Source organism: Onychostruthus taczanowskii, unplaced genomic scaffold (genome assembly GCF_017590055.1).
Source record: "Onychostruthus taczanowskii isolate IOZ18803 unplaced genomic scaffold, ASM1759005v1 scaffold107, whole genome shotgun sequence".
In the NCBI taxonomy this organism is placed as follows: domain Eukaryota; kingdom Metazoa; phylum Chordata; class Aves; order Passeriformes; family Passeridae; genus Onychostruthus; species Onychostruthus taczanowskii.
In genome coordinates, this window is record NW_024497297.1 from 42,699 (window position 1) to 57,632 (window position 14,934).

The 14,934-nt window shown below is 54.5% G+C and overlaps 1 protein-coding gene across 6 annotated transcripts in view; it reads left to right on the plus strand.

Moving 5' to 3' along the window:
- LOC121343346 (protocadherin gamma-B4-like) overlaps positions 1-14,554 on the plus strand; it is a 44,103-nt gene extending 29,549 nt beyond the window's left edge. For 5 of the 6 annotated variants that reach the window (XM_041418410.1, XM_041418445.1, XM_041418429.1 and 2 more), the window contains exons 3-4: positions 7,536-7,624; positions 12,150-14,554. In XM_041418410.1, the coding sequence (XP_041274344.1) occupies positions 7,536-7,624; positions 12,150-12,376 (316 nt within the window). In that variant the 3' untranslated portion in view covers positions 12,377-14,554. The remainder of the gene's footprint in view (positions 1-7,535; positions 7,625-12,149) is intronic. The other variant, XM_041418420.1, reaches the window with a different exon arrangement.
- The last annotated feature ends 380 nt before the right edge of the window (positions 14,555-14,934 follow it).

The window sequence follows — 14,934 nt, forward strand, 5'->3', positions numbered from 1 at the left end:
TCAGCAGATTCAATATTTGGGCTTCTTTCTACATCATGGAGCCTTTTTAAACTGAGTATTTCCTTCCCTTATGGACCATTCTGGGCCAATAATCCCTTTATCTGCACTTGTCATGGCTCTTGAAGTCTGAACCCTCCAGATCCTGCCAAGTGGGACAAAAGCTCTAAAGTCTTTTGTGGAGAAAAGGAACTATCCAGGTTATGGGATGTGTTTCTCACTGTGGAGAGCCCCCAGAATACCAGGGGTTTCATCACTTGTTTTATGTATAGAAAAGCTATTTTAGGTAATTTAACAGGTGCTATGTGTCTTAGTTTAATTTTTCTCCCTCCATCTGCTTCCTGCGCAGCTGAGCACGTGCCATGGCCGGCTGCAGAGATGGCTCTGAAAAACAGGCACAACAACCTTTCCAAAGAATTTCCCAAAATATCCTTCCTGGCATGTCTGGGACATGGATGGTGGCAGGATGGCCTGGGGGAAATAATTAGTAGTCTGAGCTCTGTCTCCTTCAGGAGAGTTAGAAGAGTTCCAGGGAGAGGGGACGCTGTCCTGGCCCCATTTTAGGAACATTGTGGGCTTTTGTTCCGCCTTCATCCAGCAGAGCAGCATCCCAGCAGCTCCACAGGCTGGAAGTAAAGGCTCCCCAGCGCTTTGGGAGGCTGGAAATGCTCCCCCACTCACAGTTCCTTGCTAACATTTTCATCTTTGCAAAGTCATGATCTTAAAGCTCCCTCCAGGCCTTGGAGCTGCGTTACAGAAGTGGCCGGGAATGAGTCGAGGGGCCCTGGAGGAAGGGCGGGCAGCGTCCTCTGCCCGGGACCGGGAATTGTGGCACTTCTGGAGCTGATCCCAGCGTTTTGGGGGCTGGGGGAGGGTGGGGGCTGCAGGGTGCCGGCTTGGGAAGTAGGACAGAGGGATGCTCGCCCTGGGCTGTGTCCCCAGGTTCGGGGCTGTGTCCCCAGGCACAGGCAGTGTCCCTAGGCACAGGGAATGTCCCCAGGCACAGGCAGTGTCCCCAGGCACAGGCAGTATCCCCAGGTTCAGTGCAGTGTCCCCAGGCTCGGGGCAGTGTCCCCCGGCACAGGGAATGTCCCCAGGCACAGGCAGCGTCCCCAGGCTCGGGGCTGTGTCCCCAGGCTCGGGGCTGTGTCCCCAGCACAGGCAGTGTCCCCAGGCACGGGCAGTGTCCCCAGGCTCGGGGCTGTGTCCCCAGCACAGGCAGTGTCCCCAGGCACGGGCAGTGTCCCCAGGCTCGGGGCTGTGTCCCCGCACGCCTGCAGCACAGCGGAGGCTCAGCAGCGGCAGGGACGGCTCCGCTCCCTCTCACTTGTCACTTTGCCAGCCGGGGAATGTTCGGGCTGAGATTTTCCTGCCGCTGCTGCCTCCGGCTGGAGCCGCGTGTGGGAGGCAGCGGGGGGATGGGGAGGAAGCTGGGAGAGAGGGAAGAGAAGGGCAGGGGGATGGGGAGGAAACTGGGAGAGAGGGAAGAGAAGAGCAGGGGGATGGGGAGGAGACTGGGAGAGAAGGAAGAGAAGGGCAGGGGGATGGGTCAGGGGACAGCCCGCAGCGAGCAGGGGCTGCTCGGGAATGGGAATGGAGGAACGGGCTTGGCGATAGCCCTGGCTCCGGGAGCTGCGTGGGGCGGGGAGGGCTGGGTGCTGCCCGAGGGGAGGGGGAGCAGCATCCCATGGCTGCCGTGTCCATGGGAGCGAGAGGAGAAGAGGCCGGGAGGAGAAGTAAATCCCAGTCACAACTCCTTGCCTGGGAACAGCCAGGAGCACGGGCTGGGAGAGGGCACTGCCATAGGAGCCAGAAAGCCCCAAAAAGAGAGGAGAGAGGATGGCGAGGGTGTCCCGGGAAAATCCCCAGCCCGAGCACTGCCCACAGCCCTGCCAGGCACCTCGCCGTGCCCTGGGGCACTGAGCTGCCCTCTCCATCCCCTGGGGCTCTGACAGCACTGCTCTGGCACGAATCAACTCTCCCAGTTTGTTGTGGCGCTGCCGTGACTCGTGTTTCCAGCTGCAGAGCAAGGAAAACAATTTTTCAGGAATCCATCGGGCGATTGTGCAAATAAATGTTTGCGAGGCCTTTGGCTGCCATGGCGATGAGCTCCATGGCAACCCCGCAAGGAAATGAATAATTCTGTGCTCGAAGTGGAATAATTTTGTGCTGGAAGTGGAAGATAAAAAGGAACCTGATGGCTGAGGGTGCTGCAAATTAGCTGATGAGCAAAGCACCCAAGTGCCCCCCTGGTGTGGGTGCCTGTGGAAGCTCTGGGTAGTGGGGCAGTGTTGGGATGCAGATGGATGCAGCGGGGCTTTGGCAGGGCTGCCAGAAAAGCCTTTTGTCTGGTTATTCCATGATTTCCATGTAGCCAGGTTTATTGAAGGCAGCTCCAGGGCGTGCAGAGGCTGTACCTGCCTCTCCTGACACAGCACCTGGCCTGTGCTCCGTGTCCACCATGCCCTGAGCCCCTGTAGATGCTGCACCCCCGGGTTTGTCTCAAATGTGGCTTTGATTCCTTCTCTCAGTTGTAGCTACGCTGGAAGCATTCCTGAAAATGAAAGCCAGCTCTTTTCTGAGCTTTGAAGTGTGGAGTAGAAGTGAACAGAGAGAGAAAAAAAATCTGTCCTATGGGGGATGGGTTTTTAGAAAAACACCCTATTGAATCAACAGCATTTGTATTAAAACCAGCCAGTCCCTGGACTATTTCCATAGGAACCAGCCCTCCCATTCCGGGCAGGCTCCCTGCAGCAGCATCCAAAGCTGTGGAGGGGTGGGTGGCAGTGGCAGGGGGGGCTCTGGGCTGTGCCCACCCCGGGCAGGGCAGCAGGGCAGGGAGGGCTGCTCATTGTTGAGTCAGTGATTCACAGCTGTGACTCACAGCCCCATCCTATAGCCGTGGAAGGCAGCCAGGTCTGGCCATCAGCTGTGTGCATTCTCTGCTGTGAGAAGTTATTTTTGGATGTTTTTAGATTACAGCCCTTGGGTTTTTTTTCTGTGCCTCTGAATTCTGGATGATTGCGCTGCAAGTAATTGAGACACTTGAATTTCCTGCTTAGAGAAGTGAGTTCAATTATTTTTTTTTTTTTTTTTTTTTTTTTTTTTTTTTTTTTTTTTTTTTTTTTTTTTTTTTTTGCAATGCTAAGGCATTTCTAAAATAGCTTTTCTACGTGGCGTCATGAGGAGCAGGCACACAGCTTTGGGGCTCTTTGTGCAAAATTCGGGAACACTGGGTGCAGTAAGGGTGAAAAAAGGGACATGGGGTGTCAGGTTGAACATGAATCACCAGTGCACCCTTGCTGTGGTGGAGACTGACTGGTTTTACTGGTGAGGTTGTAGCCAGCAGGACAAGAAGTTGCCCTCAATTCCCCTGTGGCACCCACAGATCCACACCTGGAGCACTGTTCCAAATTTTGGGCTCCTCACTGCAACAAAAGCAGGGCCATATGAGAGCCACCAAAATGATCTGTGTACTGGAGCCATTGCAGGGTGGGAGAGGCTGGGATAGCTCCTTCTGCTTGGAAGGTGGCACCTAGGAGCACTGCAGGATCCTTAAGGACCCTTCCAACCCAAACCATTCTAGGATTCTATGATTTGTGCCCCTCTTCCAGTCTGATTTTGTGATCCCACAGGGAATTAAGAGGAGGTAGGGCTTTGGGTGTCCCCCAGAGTGGAGGGGCTGGTGAGGCTCATGCCAGCAGTTCACATGTTCATCCCTCACTAAGAGCACAAGGAAGGAAAAGGGTCTGCAGTGCTGCCCATGCTGAGCTGGCTGGTGATGCTCAGTCCTCCTTGCCCGGGACACACAGCTCTAACCCAGAGCTCAGAACAGCCTGAGCAAGAGCCACATTTATTGGTGCAGCCACCCCCCTTGGGAGGGTTGGGCTGTGCCACTCAGACCCCTCCCAGGCTGCAGGGACTACCCAGACCCCTCATCCCTCCCTTTCCAAGCCATTCCTGGCCAGGTCAGTGCCCAGTGGTGCCAGCTCTGCTGCCTGTGCCTGCATGCAGCCCTGGCCCAAGGCTGGGCAGCTCACTGGGGTCAGGATTCCTGGGGCAGGTGAATCTCCTGAACACAGGTGAGCCTTTCCTTCTGCCAGGTCAGTGCCCAGTGGTGCCAGCTCTGCTGCCTGTGCCTGCATGCAGCCCTGGCCCAAGGCTGGGCAGCTCACTGGGTCAGGAGTCCTGGGGCAGGTGAATCTCCTGAATGAACACAGGTGGGCCTTTCCTTCCGTGCATTCCCACTGCTGTAGGACACAGAGGCTTTGACAGGAGACAGGAGGAACATCTCTGCAGGGGAGCCTGAAGGAGGGGTGGAAGAGGAGAGAAGAGTCTTTTGGGAGGTGGAAAATGTGATGCTGGCAACTGCCACATCAAAGAGGGAGTTGAACCCAAGCCTCTGATTTCAGGGCACAGTTCCAACCACCGGAATACTACATTTAAAGAGAAAAAAAAAAAAAAGGAAAAAAAAAAACCCCAAAACAAAACAAAAAAACCAAACAAAAAAAAAAACAAAAAAACCCAAGAAAAAACAACCCCCCCCCCCAACAACAACAACAACAACAAAAAACAACAAAACCAACCAAACAAACAAAAAACCCAAAACAAAACAAAAAAACAAACCAACAAACAAAAAACAAACAAAACAAATGCATGTGATACTTTCTTGTGCTTTCTCTCCCCCATGTCTGGGTACCACCATCATGTTAGGGCAGCTCCCAGAGACAGGATCAGCGGCTGGGAGGCTCAGGGATGTTTCTGAGCAGCTTTCCTGAAGCCCTGGAAAACCTGGGAACCTCATATTCCAGCTGGGGTTGGGGCAGGAGCTGCTGGGGTTAACGGGTGGCTGAATGGGCTGTGGTTTGCAGTGGAGTTTAGGTTCCTAAGTCCTTTATTGGATCTAGCCCGGGGCTCTATTCCCAGCCCTGTTTGTGACATTAACAGGTCGCTGCAGCCCCAGGGCTGTCCCCGCCTTGTCCTGGCACGGCGCCCGGCGGGGCAGGGGACCCGCGGCCGAGGATCTCAGCACATCCATCACGGAGGAGTCAACTGGGAGGGGAGAACGCCTCACTTCTGCCTTTTGAAACCGTGCCACCACGCACGGCGTGCAGGAGGGCTGTAAATCGTGCCCAGGATGCCCCGGGAGGCGCAGGCAGCAGGGATTTCAGGATGCTGCCTGCAGGGTCGTGTCGGGGCAGCCAGTGCTCCACTGGTGCTTATTTGCATCCCCTAAAGATTAACTGGTGTGGGAGCAGCGCCCTGTGCCCGGCTGGGATGGGTCAGGCACGGGATACAGAAGGGGAGGGACGGTCCTGTGGTCCTGGCTTGGGTCCTGCACATCTTTGGACATGTTGCTTAAGACTAGATTTTGTGCAGAGCACCTGGGAGTGTCTGCACAGCATCCTTACAGACAGATATTGTGTTTCTAAGGTAGTTGGAACATATATTCAGAATTCCAGAATGGTTTGGGTTGGAAAGGACCTCACAGACCATCTCGTTCCACCCCCTGCAATGGGCAGGGACACCTCCCACTGTCCCAGGCTGCTCCAAGCTCCAATGACCAGCCTGACCTTGGACACTGTCAGGGATCCAGGGGCAGCCACAGCTGCTCTGGGCACCCTGTGCACGGGGCAGGATTTCACAGGGATGCTGAAAGCTCATGTGCATTCAAGGCTTCTCTCCTTGCAGAGCTTTGATGCAGCTACAAGGACACTGTGGCAGGTAAACCTTCAAGAACAGCGCCTGTGGGTCCATCCCAATGCCAAAATGCCCACATTGAGCCTGCTCCGTGTGTGAGGGCACAACATGTGCATTCAAGGCTTCTCTCCTTGCAGAGCTTTGATGCAGCTACGAGGTCACTGTGGCAGGTAAAACCTTCAAGAACAGTACCTGTGGGTCCATCCCAATTCCAAAATGCCCATATTGAGCCTGCTCCATGTGTGAGGGCACAGGTGGAGGGGGCACTCAGGCAGGGGGATGCTCAGCAGGGTGTGAGGAGCCCATCTGATGCCCAGCACGTGGCACTGAGCTGGCACCGGCCGTGCCCACGCTGGCATTTGCAGGGTGCTGAGTGCTCGGGCATGGGGCTGCCAGAGGGACACCCCAGAGCATGGCTGGGCAGGAATTCAGGGGCTGGGCAGGAATTCAGGGGCTGAGCAGGATGCTGAGATCTCAGCAGGGCTTCAGGATCTGAGCAGTGTTGGGGTGTGAGCAGTGTTGGGGTCTGAGCAGTGTTGGGGTGTGAGCAGGGCATTGGGGTCTGAGCAGGCTGTTGGGGTCTGAGCAGGCTGTTGGGGTGTGAGCAGTGTTGGGGTGTGAGCAGTGTTGGGGTCTGGCAGCTCCTGAGCTGGGACCACAGTTGTGGGGGAGGCCTCCATGCCTTGTAGCCTGGTGGTTTGAACATTTTCCTGGGAAATGGGGTAAGGTATCTTCATGGGAAGGGCTTTCCAACCCCTATCTCACTTCAGCAGAGCTCCCAGGGCAGCCCTCATCCCAAGAGAGGCAAGGGATAAATCCTGGGATTCCAACAGTTGGAAAGGGCTGTGGTCAGAGCAGGGACTGGGAGAGGAGACAGTGGTGATCTGAGTGGTGGGGTCGTTTAGGGACAGAGCAGAGGGGACCCCAGGAAGCTGGTGAGATGTTTAGGAAGTGTGGAGGCTCTGGAGGGGCTCTGGGAGCACAGCCCTGAGCAGTGAGCGGTGGCTGAGCACAGCTGACACCTGGCAGACATGAAAGCCGGGCTTGTTAGCCTGCACACAGAGTGCTGATTGTAGCCTTGGCCACAAAACCTCCTCAGCCAAAGTCTGTCATCATCCCCTGAGTTCTCCCAGGCTGCTCCGTGGTGCTCAGCACCCCCAGCAGCCAAGGGGAGCCAAGGCCCAGATGCAGCCTGCTCTCCTGTCCCTGCAGCTCCAGCCTCCCCAGGACTGAGCTTGGACTCTTTTCAGAGCAGATTCTGTGGTGCCAGGCAGCTGCTCTGTGATGACCCGAATTCCCAGCACACTGTGGGGTTTTCTCACCCTCCCTCACATGAATGAAGCTGCAGAATGGAGTTGTAACCTGAAAGAGCTTGGGAGGTGCATCCACTCAGCCTGCAGAAGGGCAGAGGACCTGGGCATACAAGGGTGGATATGCACCTCTGGGGCTTTAGGACTGCAGTTTTTGTGATATGACACTGTCATTTTGGCAGTGGGTGACATTATATCCCATGGCAGGGGGTTGGAAATAGATCATCTTCACGTTCTCTTCTGACCCAAACCAGTCTGTGATTCCATATTGGTGGGGTTTTGAGGAGATGGGATGCTTGGCTGTGGCCTCTGAAGGCAGCAGGAGTCAGGAAGGTGTTGCTGGATGCACCATTGAGTTCCCAAGTGCTTTTGGTGGTTATTCTTCAAGAGCCTGCTGAGGGATGGACACCTCTGAAAGGGTCTTGGCCCCTGAGTGCTGTTTATGGGAGGATTTAAAGCATGCACTCGTCCAGCCCACTCCTCCTGACTGAAGTGGAGTAACTTATTGTTTGTTTTCTTTTCCCACAGCTCTCAGAATGGAGAGGAAGCTGGAGCCTGGCCCAACAACCAGTTTGACACGGAGATGCTCCAAGCCATGATCCTGGCTTCAGCCAATGGTTGGTGTCCATCAGCATGGGAAAACCCTGACTCCTGCTCTGGGGGGCTCCTCGGGTTCCTGCTGATAGATAAGATGCTGTGGGACTGATTTATCCGGGTTAGCTGGGCTGGCTGCAAAGGATCTGCCTCAACAGATCCCAAAGCTGGTGGAAAAGCCCTGCTGTGCCTGCAGAGAGAGGGGTCAGGAAGGATCCAGGCAGAGGAGATACCTGGTTTCTGTAGACAGGGACACTTGTTCCACCCAAACTCTTTGCTTTGTACTGAAACAACTCCACCTGGCTGTGCTGGGGTTGTGTTATGTGAAAGAACCAGTCTGGAGATGATGTTTTATGGACTACTTGGTTCCAGAAAGTCACAGTAAATTAAACTTGCTGTGAGGTGAGCGGGAGGGAAGGCTGGAAGTTGTGTGTGGCTGGAGGCTGGACCACGGGAACCAGTGAATGCCTGACTCAGTATTCCCAACAAACCTTGTGTGCACAGGAGCTCCCCGAGCCCCTCTGCTGAGCCATGGGCTCACCAAGGTTTCCCCCACTGGCTGCTGCTGCCTCCTTGCAGTTGTATTCCCAGGAGGGTGGTTTGGAGTCGTTTTGGGTTGGTTTGTTCTGGTTTATGGCTGTGAAGAAGCCTTGGGCAGGGAGGGATGTTCCCACGCAGCCACAGTCTCCATGGCTTTGTGTAAAACAAGGACAATTATCATTCTGTGCATCACTATGGATAAAGAGCCTGGTTTTCATAGAGCCTTTATTTATAAATACCTTCAAGTCTTTCCCCCCTTGATTTAAAAATAGAAGCACAGCCATAAAACCCTGTACAAAATGCTTAGGATGTTTCCTTTGAGCTGTTGGGAGGGAAGGAATCTGAGGGAGGAGGAATGGCTTTAGTGTTACTTTCTTGGAAAGCTGCTGCAGCTGAACTTCGCTGCCCTGCAGACACCAGGAGACAGCTGCCGTGGCTGGGGAGGGGGACAAGGTCTGGGGCAAGGGAGTTGTTTACACTCAAGAGAAATAACCAATGTGAAAATGTGTCTTTGCTCTGAAAAACGACCATGGAAAAACAGCCCTTGGGGTTGCATGTGGTTATCATCACCCAGTGTCTCCAGATCCGGTCTCCTTGCTGGTGAATAAAGCTGTTTTTCTGGCTACTGCTCCAGCAATCCCCAGGATCAGAGCTAAGCGGGTCCCTTCCAGGTTAAGCAGCGCCTCTGGTGGAGCCCCGGGCTCTACTGCAGCAAATCTCCCCAGTCCACAAGGCTGGAACTGTCCCGGCCTCTCCCCGGCTCCGGGCCGCCCCGGGGCTTGATGTCAGTCAAATCCCTGCTGCAGATAATGGCCTTCCCTTACCCATCCTGTGCGGGCTCTTTCTGTGCTGGCTGTGTGGATGGGGACCCAGCACCAGTTTTTTCCTCCAGCACGGTGTTTTCGTGTCACCCTTGCTCTCTCTGTCCCCCGTTTCTGCTCTCTCTTCAAGCCAATAGTGTTGATTGAAGCGGGCTTTGATTAGGGGCAGCGCTAATTGCCCATTAAGCTTTGTGCTACCCATCCCTGGGTGTGATTTCCTGGCCATTTAAATAATCCTTATCTTTCACTGTCACCCACTGAGCTCTGTTTGAGCTCCGGGGTGACAAGTGGCTCACAGTATTGCCTCGGATGCATCCTTACCCTGGGCCAGGGGTTTTCCTTGGCTTCAGCAGGAGGCAGCGCTGGCCATGCCAGGCCAAGCCTGCACCATCCAGTCCTTTGAGGGTTAAATCCCTTCCCCAATGGTTCCACTACCATCACAAGGCAGAGTATCTGGGGACCTGATTTTCCCCCAGGGCTGTGACCTTGCTGTAGGGTTCTGTCTCCCTTCCCAGCCATCCTTCCTCTGAATCTTCCCGCCTTGCAGCTGGGAACAATATGAAAAACCAGTGTTTGGAGCAATCTGGATGGGCAGAGGCAGCTGCTGGGACAGCCCAAGGAGCACAGATGCCCCAGGACACCAGACTCTCAAGGACAGACATCCTGTCCTTAAAATACTCTGGCTCCAGGGAGAATTTAGAGAGGTGCCATGGGATGGTGGGAGCGCAGACAGAAAGGCAGCCCGGGCAGGTCCTTGTCCCCCCAGGCAGGGGCAGACACGCTATACTGGGTCCCCTGAAAGCCCCACCAGCAGCTGCAGTGACACCTGCTCTGGGGCTGCCCCGGCCTCCCCTCTGCCCACGGGGCCATGGAGCCACTCGCTGGTTATTTCTGCCAGAGCCCAAATTCTTGTTTTCCTCCCCAGGACAGTTTGGGATAATGACAGGCTGCTGGTAGAGGCTGAGCGTGACCTTTCCAGCGACAAGAGCTCAAGTGCTTTGCTTGGCAAGAGCACCTCGGTGCCCATTTGTAACCCTCTATTGTTCCTGTTCTCTCTTCTTTTCAGCCTCAGTGTCAGTGTTACCTAGAAACAGCCGGTCGCCCTTACCCAGGACCGACTGGCAGGCTGGGAACTTCACCAGTGCCTGTTCTCCCTGGTAGAAGCTGTGCTGAGACTGCAAATTAATTCATGGGGTCTTGGGTGGTGCTGGCACCGCCAGCCCTTCACTGCCCAGAGCCCTGGGGTGACCCCGGGGGACACAGGGCAGCAACACCCGGGGAAGGGAAGGTGCCCGAGTGCACCCAGCCTCTCGCTGGGCTGACTCCAGCTGGGACAAGCCAGAAAAAACAATTCTCCCGTGGCTGGAGGCTGTAGTCTGTCACAGTTGAGACGGAGACAATACAAAGCAACACACTCCATTTTCAGAAGGCTTCAAAACATTTATTTTTTTATAGCCTGCATGCTTTTTATACATTCTTACAAAACTCGTAAGTTTACACTTTACTCATTGGTCACAAGAGACAAACAAAGTGCTCACTGGAACAGGCAGTTGCAGGTTTCTCTTATTTCTCCTTCTTTCTTTCTTGGTTTCTATGTCAATGACCTTGGTAGAAAATTCTTCCAGGGGTGTAAACATGGATCCTCTTATCCAACTTCTCTCTGGCCCACAGAAGTCCCTGTAAAACCTCTTCCACAGTAGTCCGCCTGTGAGAAGGTCCCTGCACATCTCCAGTCATCCCATCCTTTGGGGGTCATTTCTGACACCTCCATGGGTGTGGCCTTGGGTTGGTTACTAATGAAACAAGCTCCTTCTCAGGGGAGTGAGGATTTGCAATAAATGTCACTAATTACAGACACATCTCCCCGGCACAAGGTCCTGTAAGCCCCGTTGGGTCTGGAACCCGTTTCGTGGGGACTTTGGAAGAATTCTCCTGCGGGGAATGCTTCCAGAGCAGGAGGTGAAAGGCATTTCCCTGTTTGCACCCCACGGCCCTGCCCTGGGACACAATATCACGCTTGTTTTCAGCCTCGCTGTGTTTTCCTCCCTGCCCGCTCCAACAGAGCAGCTGCAACTTTTCAAACTGCAGTTGCTTCATCCTTCCGACCCCTGCAAAGGGAATGTGTACACAGCCATATTTCAGGGGATGGTGGGATGTGATCCAGCTTTTTGTCCAGCTTCCTGGCTGGCTTAGCCACCTCCATCTGCTTAGGGGAAAGCAGAGGCAGCACAGAGGCGTGCACAGAGCTGGTCTGGAGTGAGGAGAAACACGAGGGGACCCAGCCCACCACCTCTGCCTGTTATTTTCCTTTGTTCCCACAATCTCTCTGCCTCTGGAAGGAGGGAGCAGCACCCCTGGGCTCTGCCTTGGGCTCTCTGGGTGCCCTTGGTGGGTGTCCCCATCCTTCGGGAGGGCCTGGCCCCAGCCATGAGCATGAGGCAGTTAAAGGCTGAGATGGGAGCCACAGCGTCTCAGACAAAGGCTGAATTTCAGCAAACCATGTCTGAGCAGGGCTGTGCAAGGATCCCCCCTGAGCCGTGCACAGGCAGCTGCACTGGAGCAGATCGTGCAGCAGCTCATGGCAACAGCATCGCTCGAGCCCTGCCATCCCCCTGCTCATTGCCCCCCTGCCTCCGTGCATCCCCCATCTCCATCTGGTCTCCAGCATCCAGCAGAGCCCCAGCATCCCGGGGGGCCCTGTGCCCCTCCCCACTCCTCGCTCCGTGCTGGAGCTTTGCATAACGACAGGAATGAATTTGCCTTCCCCTCCCCCTGCTCCCAGATCTGGACCATCCGACACGCTCTGGCATTGATTTCGTTCGTGCTCGGCTTCCTAGAGCCATTTTGTGGTATTGCAGGGGAGGGGTTTTCTTTCTCATCTCCCGTGTCCTGCTCCCTGAATAAACCTGGCTGGAGAAAAATACCGCAGGCAGGGTTTTAGATACGGCGGAAAAATAAATAAATATTGAATTTCCTTTAACGCATCTCTAATGGTGTGACTGCACAATATGTTTGTAATGGGCAGTTTCGGGGGGAGTTCTGTGCCAGGCTGCCCTGTGGGGAGCTGAAGGGTGATGTTGCTTTGGGTTTGACACCCTGTGGGGCTGCTGGGGCTCGGGGTGGGGGTCTCCAGCTGGCTTTAACGTCCTGCTCTTCTCTTTCCCCCCTTCCCCGGCGTTCCCCACAGAAGCTGCTGATGGTAACTCGACCCTGGGCGGCGGCAATGGCACGATGGGGCTGAGCGCTCGCTACGGCCCCCAGTTCACCCTGCAGCACGTCCCCGACTACCGGCAGAACGTCTACATCCCGGGCAGCAACGCCACCCTCACCAACGCCGCCGGCAAGCGCGACGCCAAGAACGCCGCCCCCGCCGGAGGCAACAAGAAGAAATCCGGGAAGAAGGAGAAGAAGTAGTGAAGAAGAAAAAGGAGACCTCAGAGCTACAGGGCAGCCGGCTCCAGCACTCCCCCAAAACCACAGCCCAGGCCGGAGGACGAATGTGAATTTTTTTTGCGGTGCAAAAGTAGGAAATGCTGCGAATGTATCTCGTCATCATCAGAGCTGAGAGCAGGGGCTCACTGCTCTCAGGTCTCATGATGAAAACCAATCCGGAATCTAAACCGAACGCAAACAAGTGCCCTGTGAATAATGTTTTATACAATCCCTCGGGTATTAGAATATGCAAGGGCAGAAGGTCTTTTGCCATGTCTTTGGATCCAATTTGCTCCCAGGCAGTCCAAGAAAGGCACAAGGCTTGTGCTCAGCTTTGCCCAGTGTAAATAATTTTAATGTGGATCTTTTAATTTATAGCCCTTCAGCTGTTTTTTGGAAAGGAAAAGGAAGTTCTTAGCTTAGAGCCCATGCTCCAGTTCTTTGCTGTTAAATTTTCCATTCGTAAAATTCACCCCCAGCCAATGATAGCGATGGATTTTGGAATTTGGAAGTTGGTAGGGAGTGCTTCAGTTCCTGCTTACCTGTCATCTGAAAAAAAAAAAAAAAAGTGTTTATATTGCATGAGTCAAAGGGAATATGGCAAAGCTGCATCCTAAGCATTTTTTATTTTTTTTTTTAAAGTGTAACCACTAATGGCCTGAAATATGATAAGGAAAAAGCCCTCCAGCTGTGTGAGAGTCAGGGAATTCCATGAGGAGCATGCCGAGGTGTGCGGCAGCTGCCCCGGCAGTTCTAGGGGTCTCCGAAGAGCAGACACATCTCAATCCTTCTTTGCAGTAAATATTTATATGTACAGTCGATGTTCTTATGGAATTAAAGCTAAGAGAGCCTCGCTCCCCCGCGGCCAGGCCTGGCCAGGTCCCCGCCCAGGGGACACGGGGACGACGCTTCACTGTCTGCACACGGTGTCTGCATGCACGTCCCTCACCTCACACCTGCACTAGCGCAGTAGCTCCACGGACCCACGCAGTCCTCGCATGCCCACGTGGTGTGAACGCGCCAGCAGCCGCCCGGGCTGCCCTGGGGAAGGGGTGGGAGGGGGTGGGATGGCTCAGGTGGGGTGGGGAAACTCATTATTGCTTCTAGTTCGGGCCTCAAAGGTTGTTTGGGGTGGTCGGGCGGTTCCGGGGGTCTCGCCCAAAGGGTGGATCCGCAGAGCTGCCGGTGCATGGCTTTGGTGCAGAGTTGGTGGCTGAGTAAGTGATGGTTGTTTCGGTGGCGTTTGGGGACCAGATCCAGACAAGGGACCCAAGAGCCGGGGGTGACGCTGCAAAATGGGGGGCAATGATTGGGGGAGTGACACACGGGACCGTGCGGGGCCAGCCCGGAGGAGGAGGTTCCCGCTGGCTTTGGGCTTTGTACCCTGCGGGGAGAATGGAAGGACGAGGATTAGAGTTTCTCCATGTGCTCATCACCAAAGCACCAGGCCAGCTTCCCATAGCAAAGCAGCTCTGAGCCCCCGGGAGAGGCAGCTGGGGTCTTTGTGTAGCCAGAGCCAGGAGAGGAGCTGTGGGGTGGCCCGGAAGGGGACACACCGAGTTTCCCAGGGGGGTGTGTGTTGTTTTTTTCCTTTTTTAATCACTAACACGTAACTCACCCGAGCAGATCCAGCCCTTTCAGCCAGGCTCTCCCCACCCCTGCCCCCTCCCCAAACCAGGGCAGCAGGAGCATCCTCCGTGTTTCATCGGGATCAAGCCACCTCCGTTGCTGGCTGCACTGGGAGCGGTTCCCACCCTGTCCCCTGCAGCTGCCACCTGCCCCCCCCCTAGAAATGCTGTAGCTGAATCGTAGTCTTTATATTTTCTTTTTAATCTGCAATCTGAGGTAGCGTAGTGAGTGTCGTGTATTTAGTGGCGTGTTATTTTTAATTGCAGTAACTAACTTGTGGACATCAGTATTTTCAATTTTCTCTGTATCTTCTTTCCATGTGGTCTGTGCTCCGAGTGTGCGTGAAATGAAACACGTTTGCCCTTTCAATGTGTCTAATATTGAATTATACTTATATATTATATATATGCTTATATCCTTCTTATACCCATATAGACCAATGTCGATGTGTTACACGCAAGTTTTATACTCTAATATTTATATTGCTTTTTTTCTTTGGGAAAAAAAAATAATAAAATGGTTTCTTCTGAATGAATGGTATTTATTCTGGTGGGAAAAGGGAGGCACAGATGGGGTCTGGCCATCCCGGTGCTGCTGACAGGGTTCAGCCCCTGCCTGGCTCCAGCAGTGGGGATGCTCTGGGGGCACCCTCAGTCTTGTGCCCCCAGGCCTGCTCTGGTGGCACCCCCATCCTTTGGTCACCCAGGCCTTTGAGTGGAGGGTGGCCTGGCTCTGGATCATGACTGAGGACATGATGGGGTCGGTAGCTACAGCCCCAAGAGGCTCCAGCTGCCCCTCTCCATCACTGGCGGGGATCTGGTCACTGTTGCCCAGTCCTGGAGGATCTGGAGAACCAGACCCAACTGGGATTCCATCACCCTTCTCCATCACCAGCAGGAATCCACTCTCCC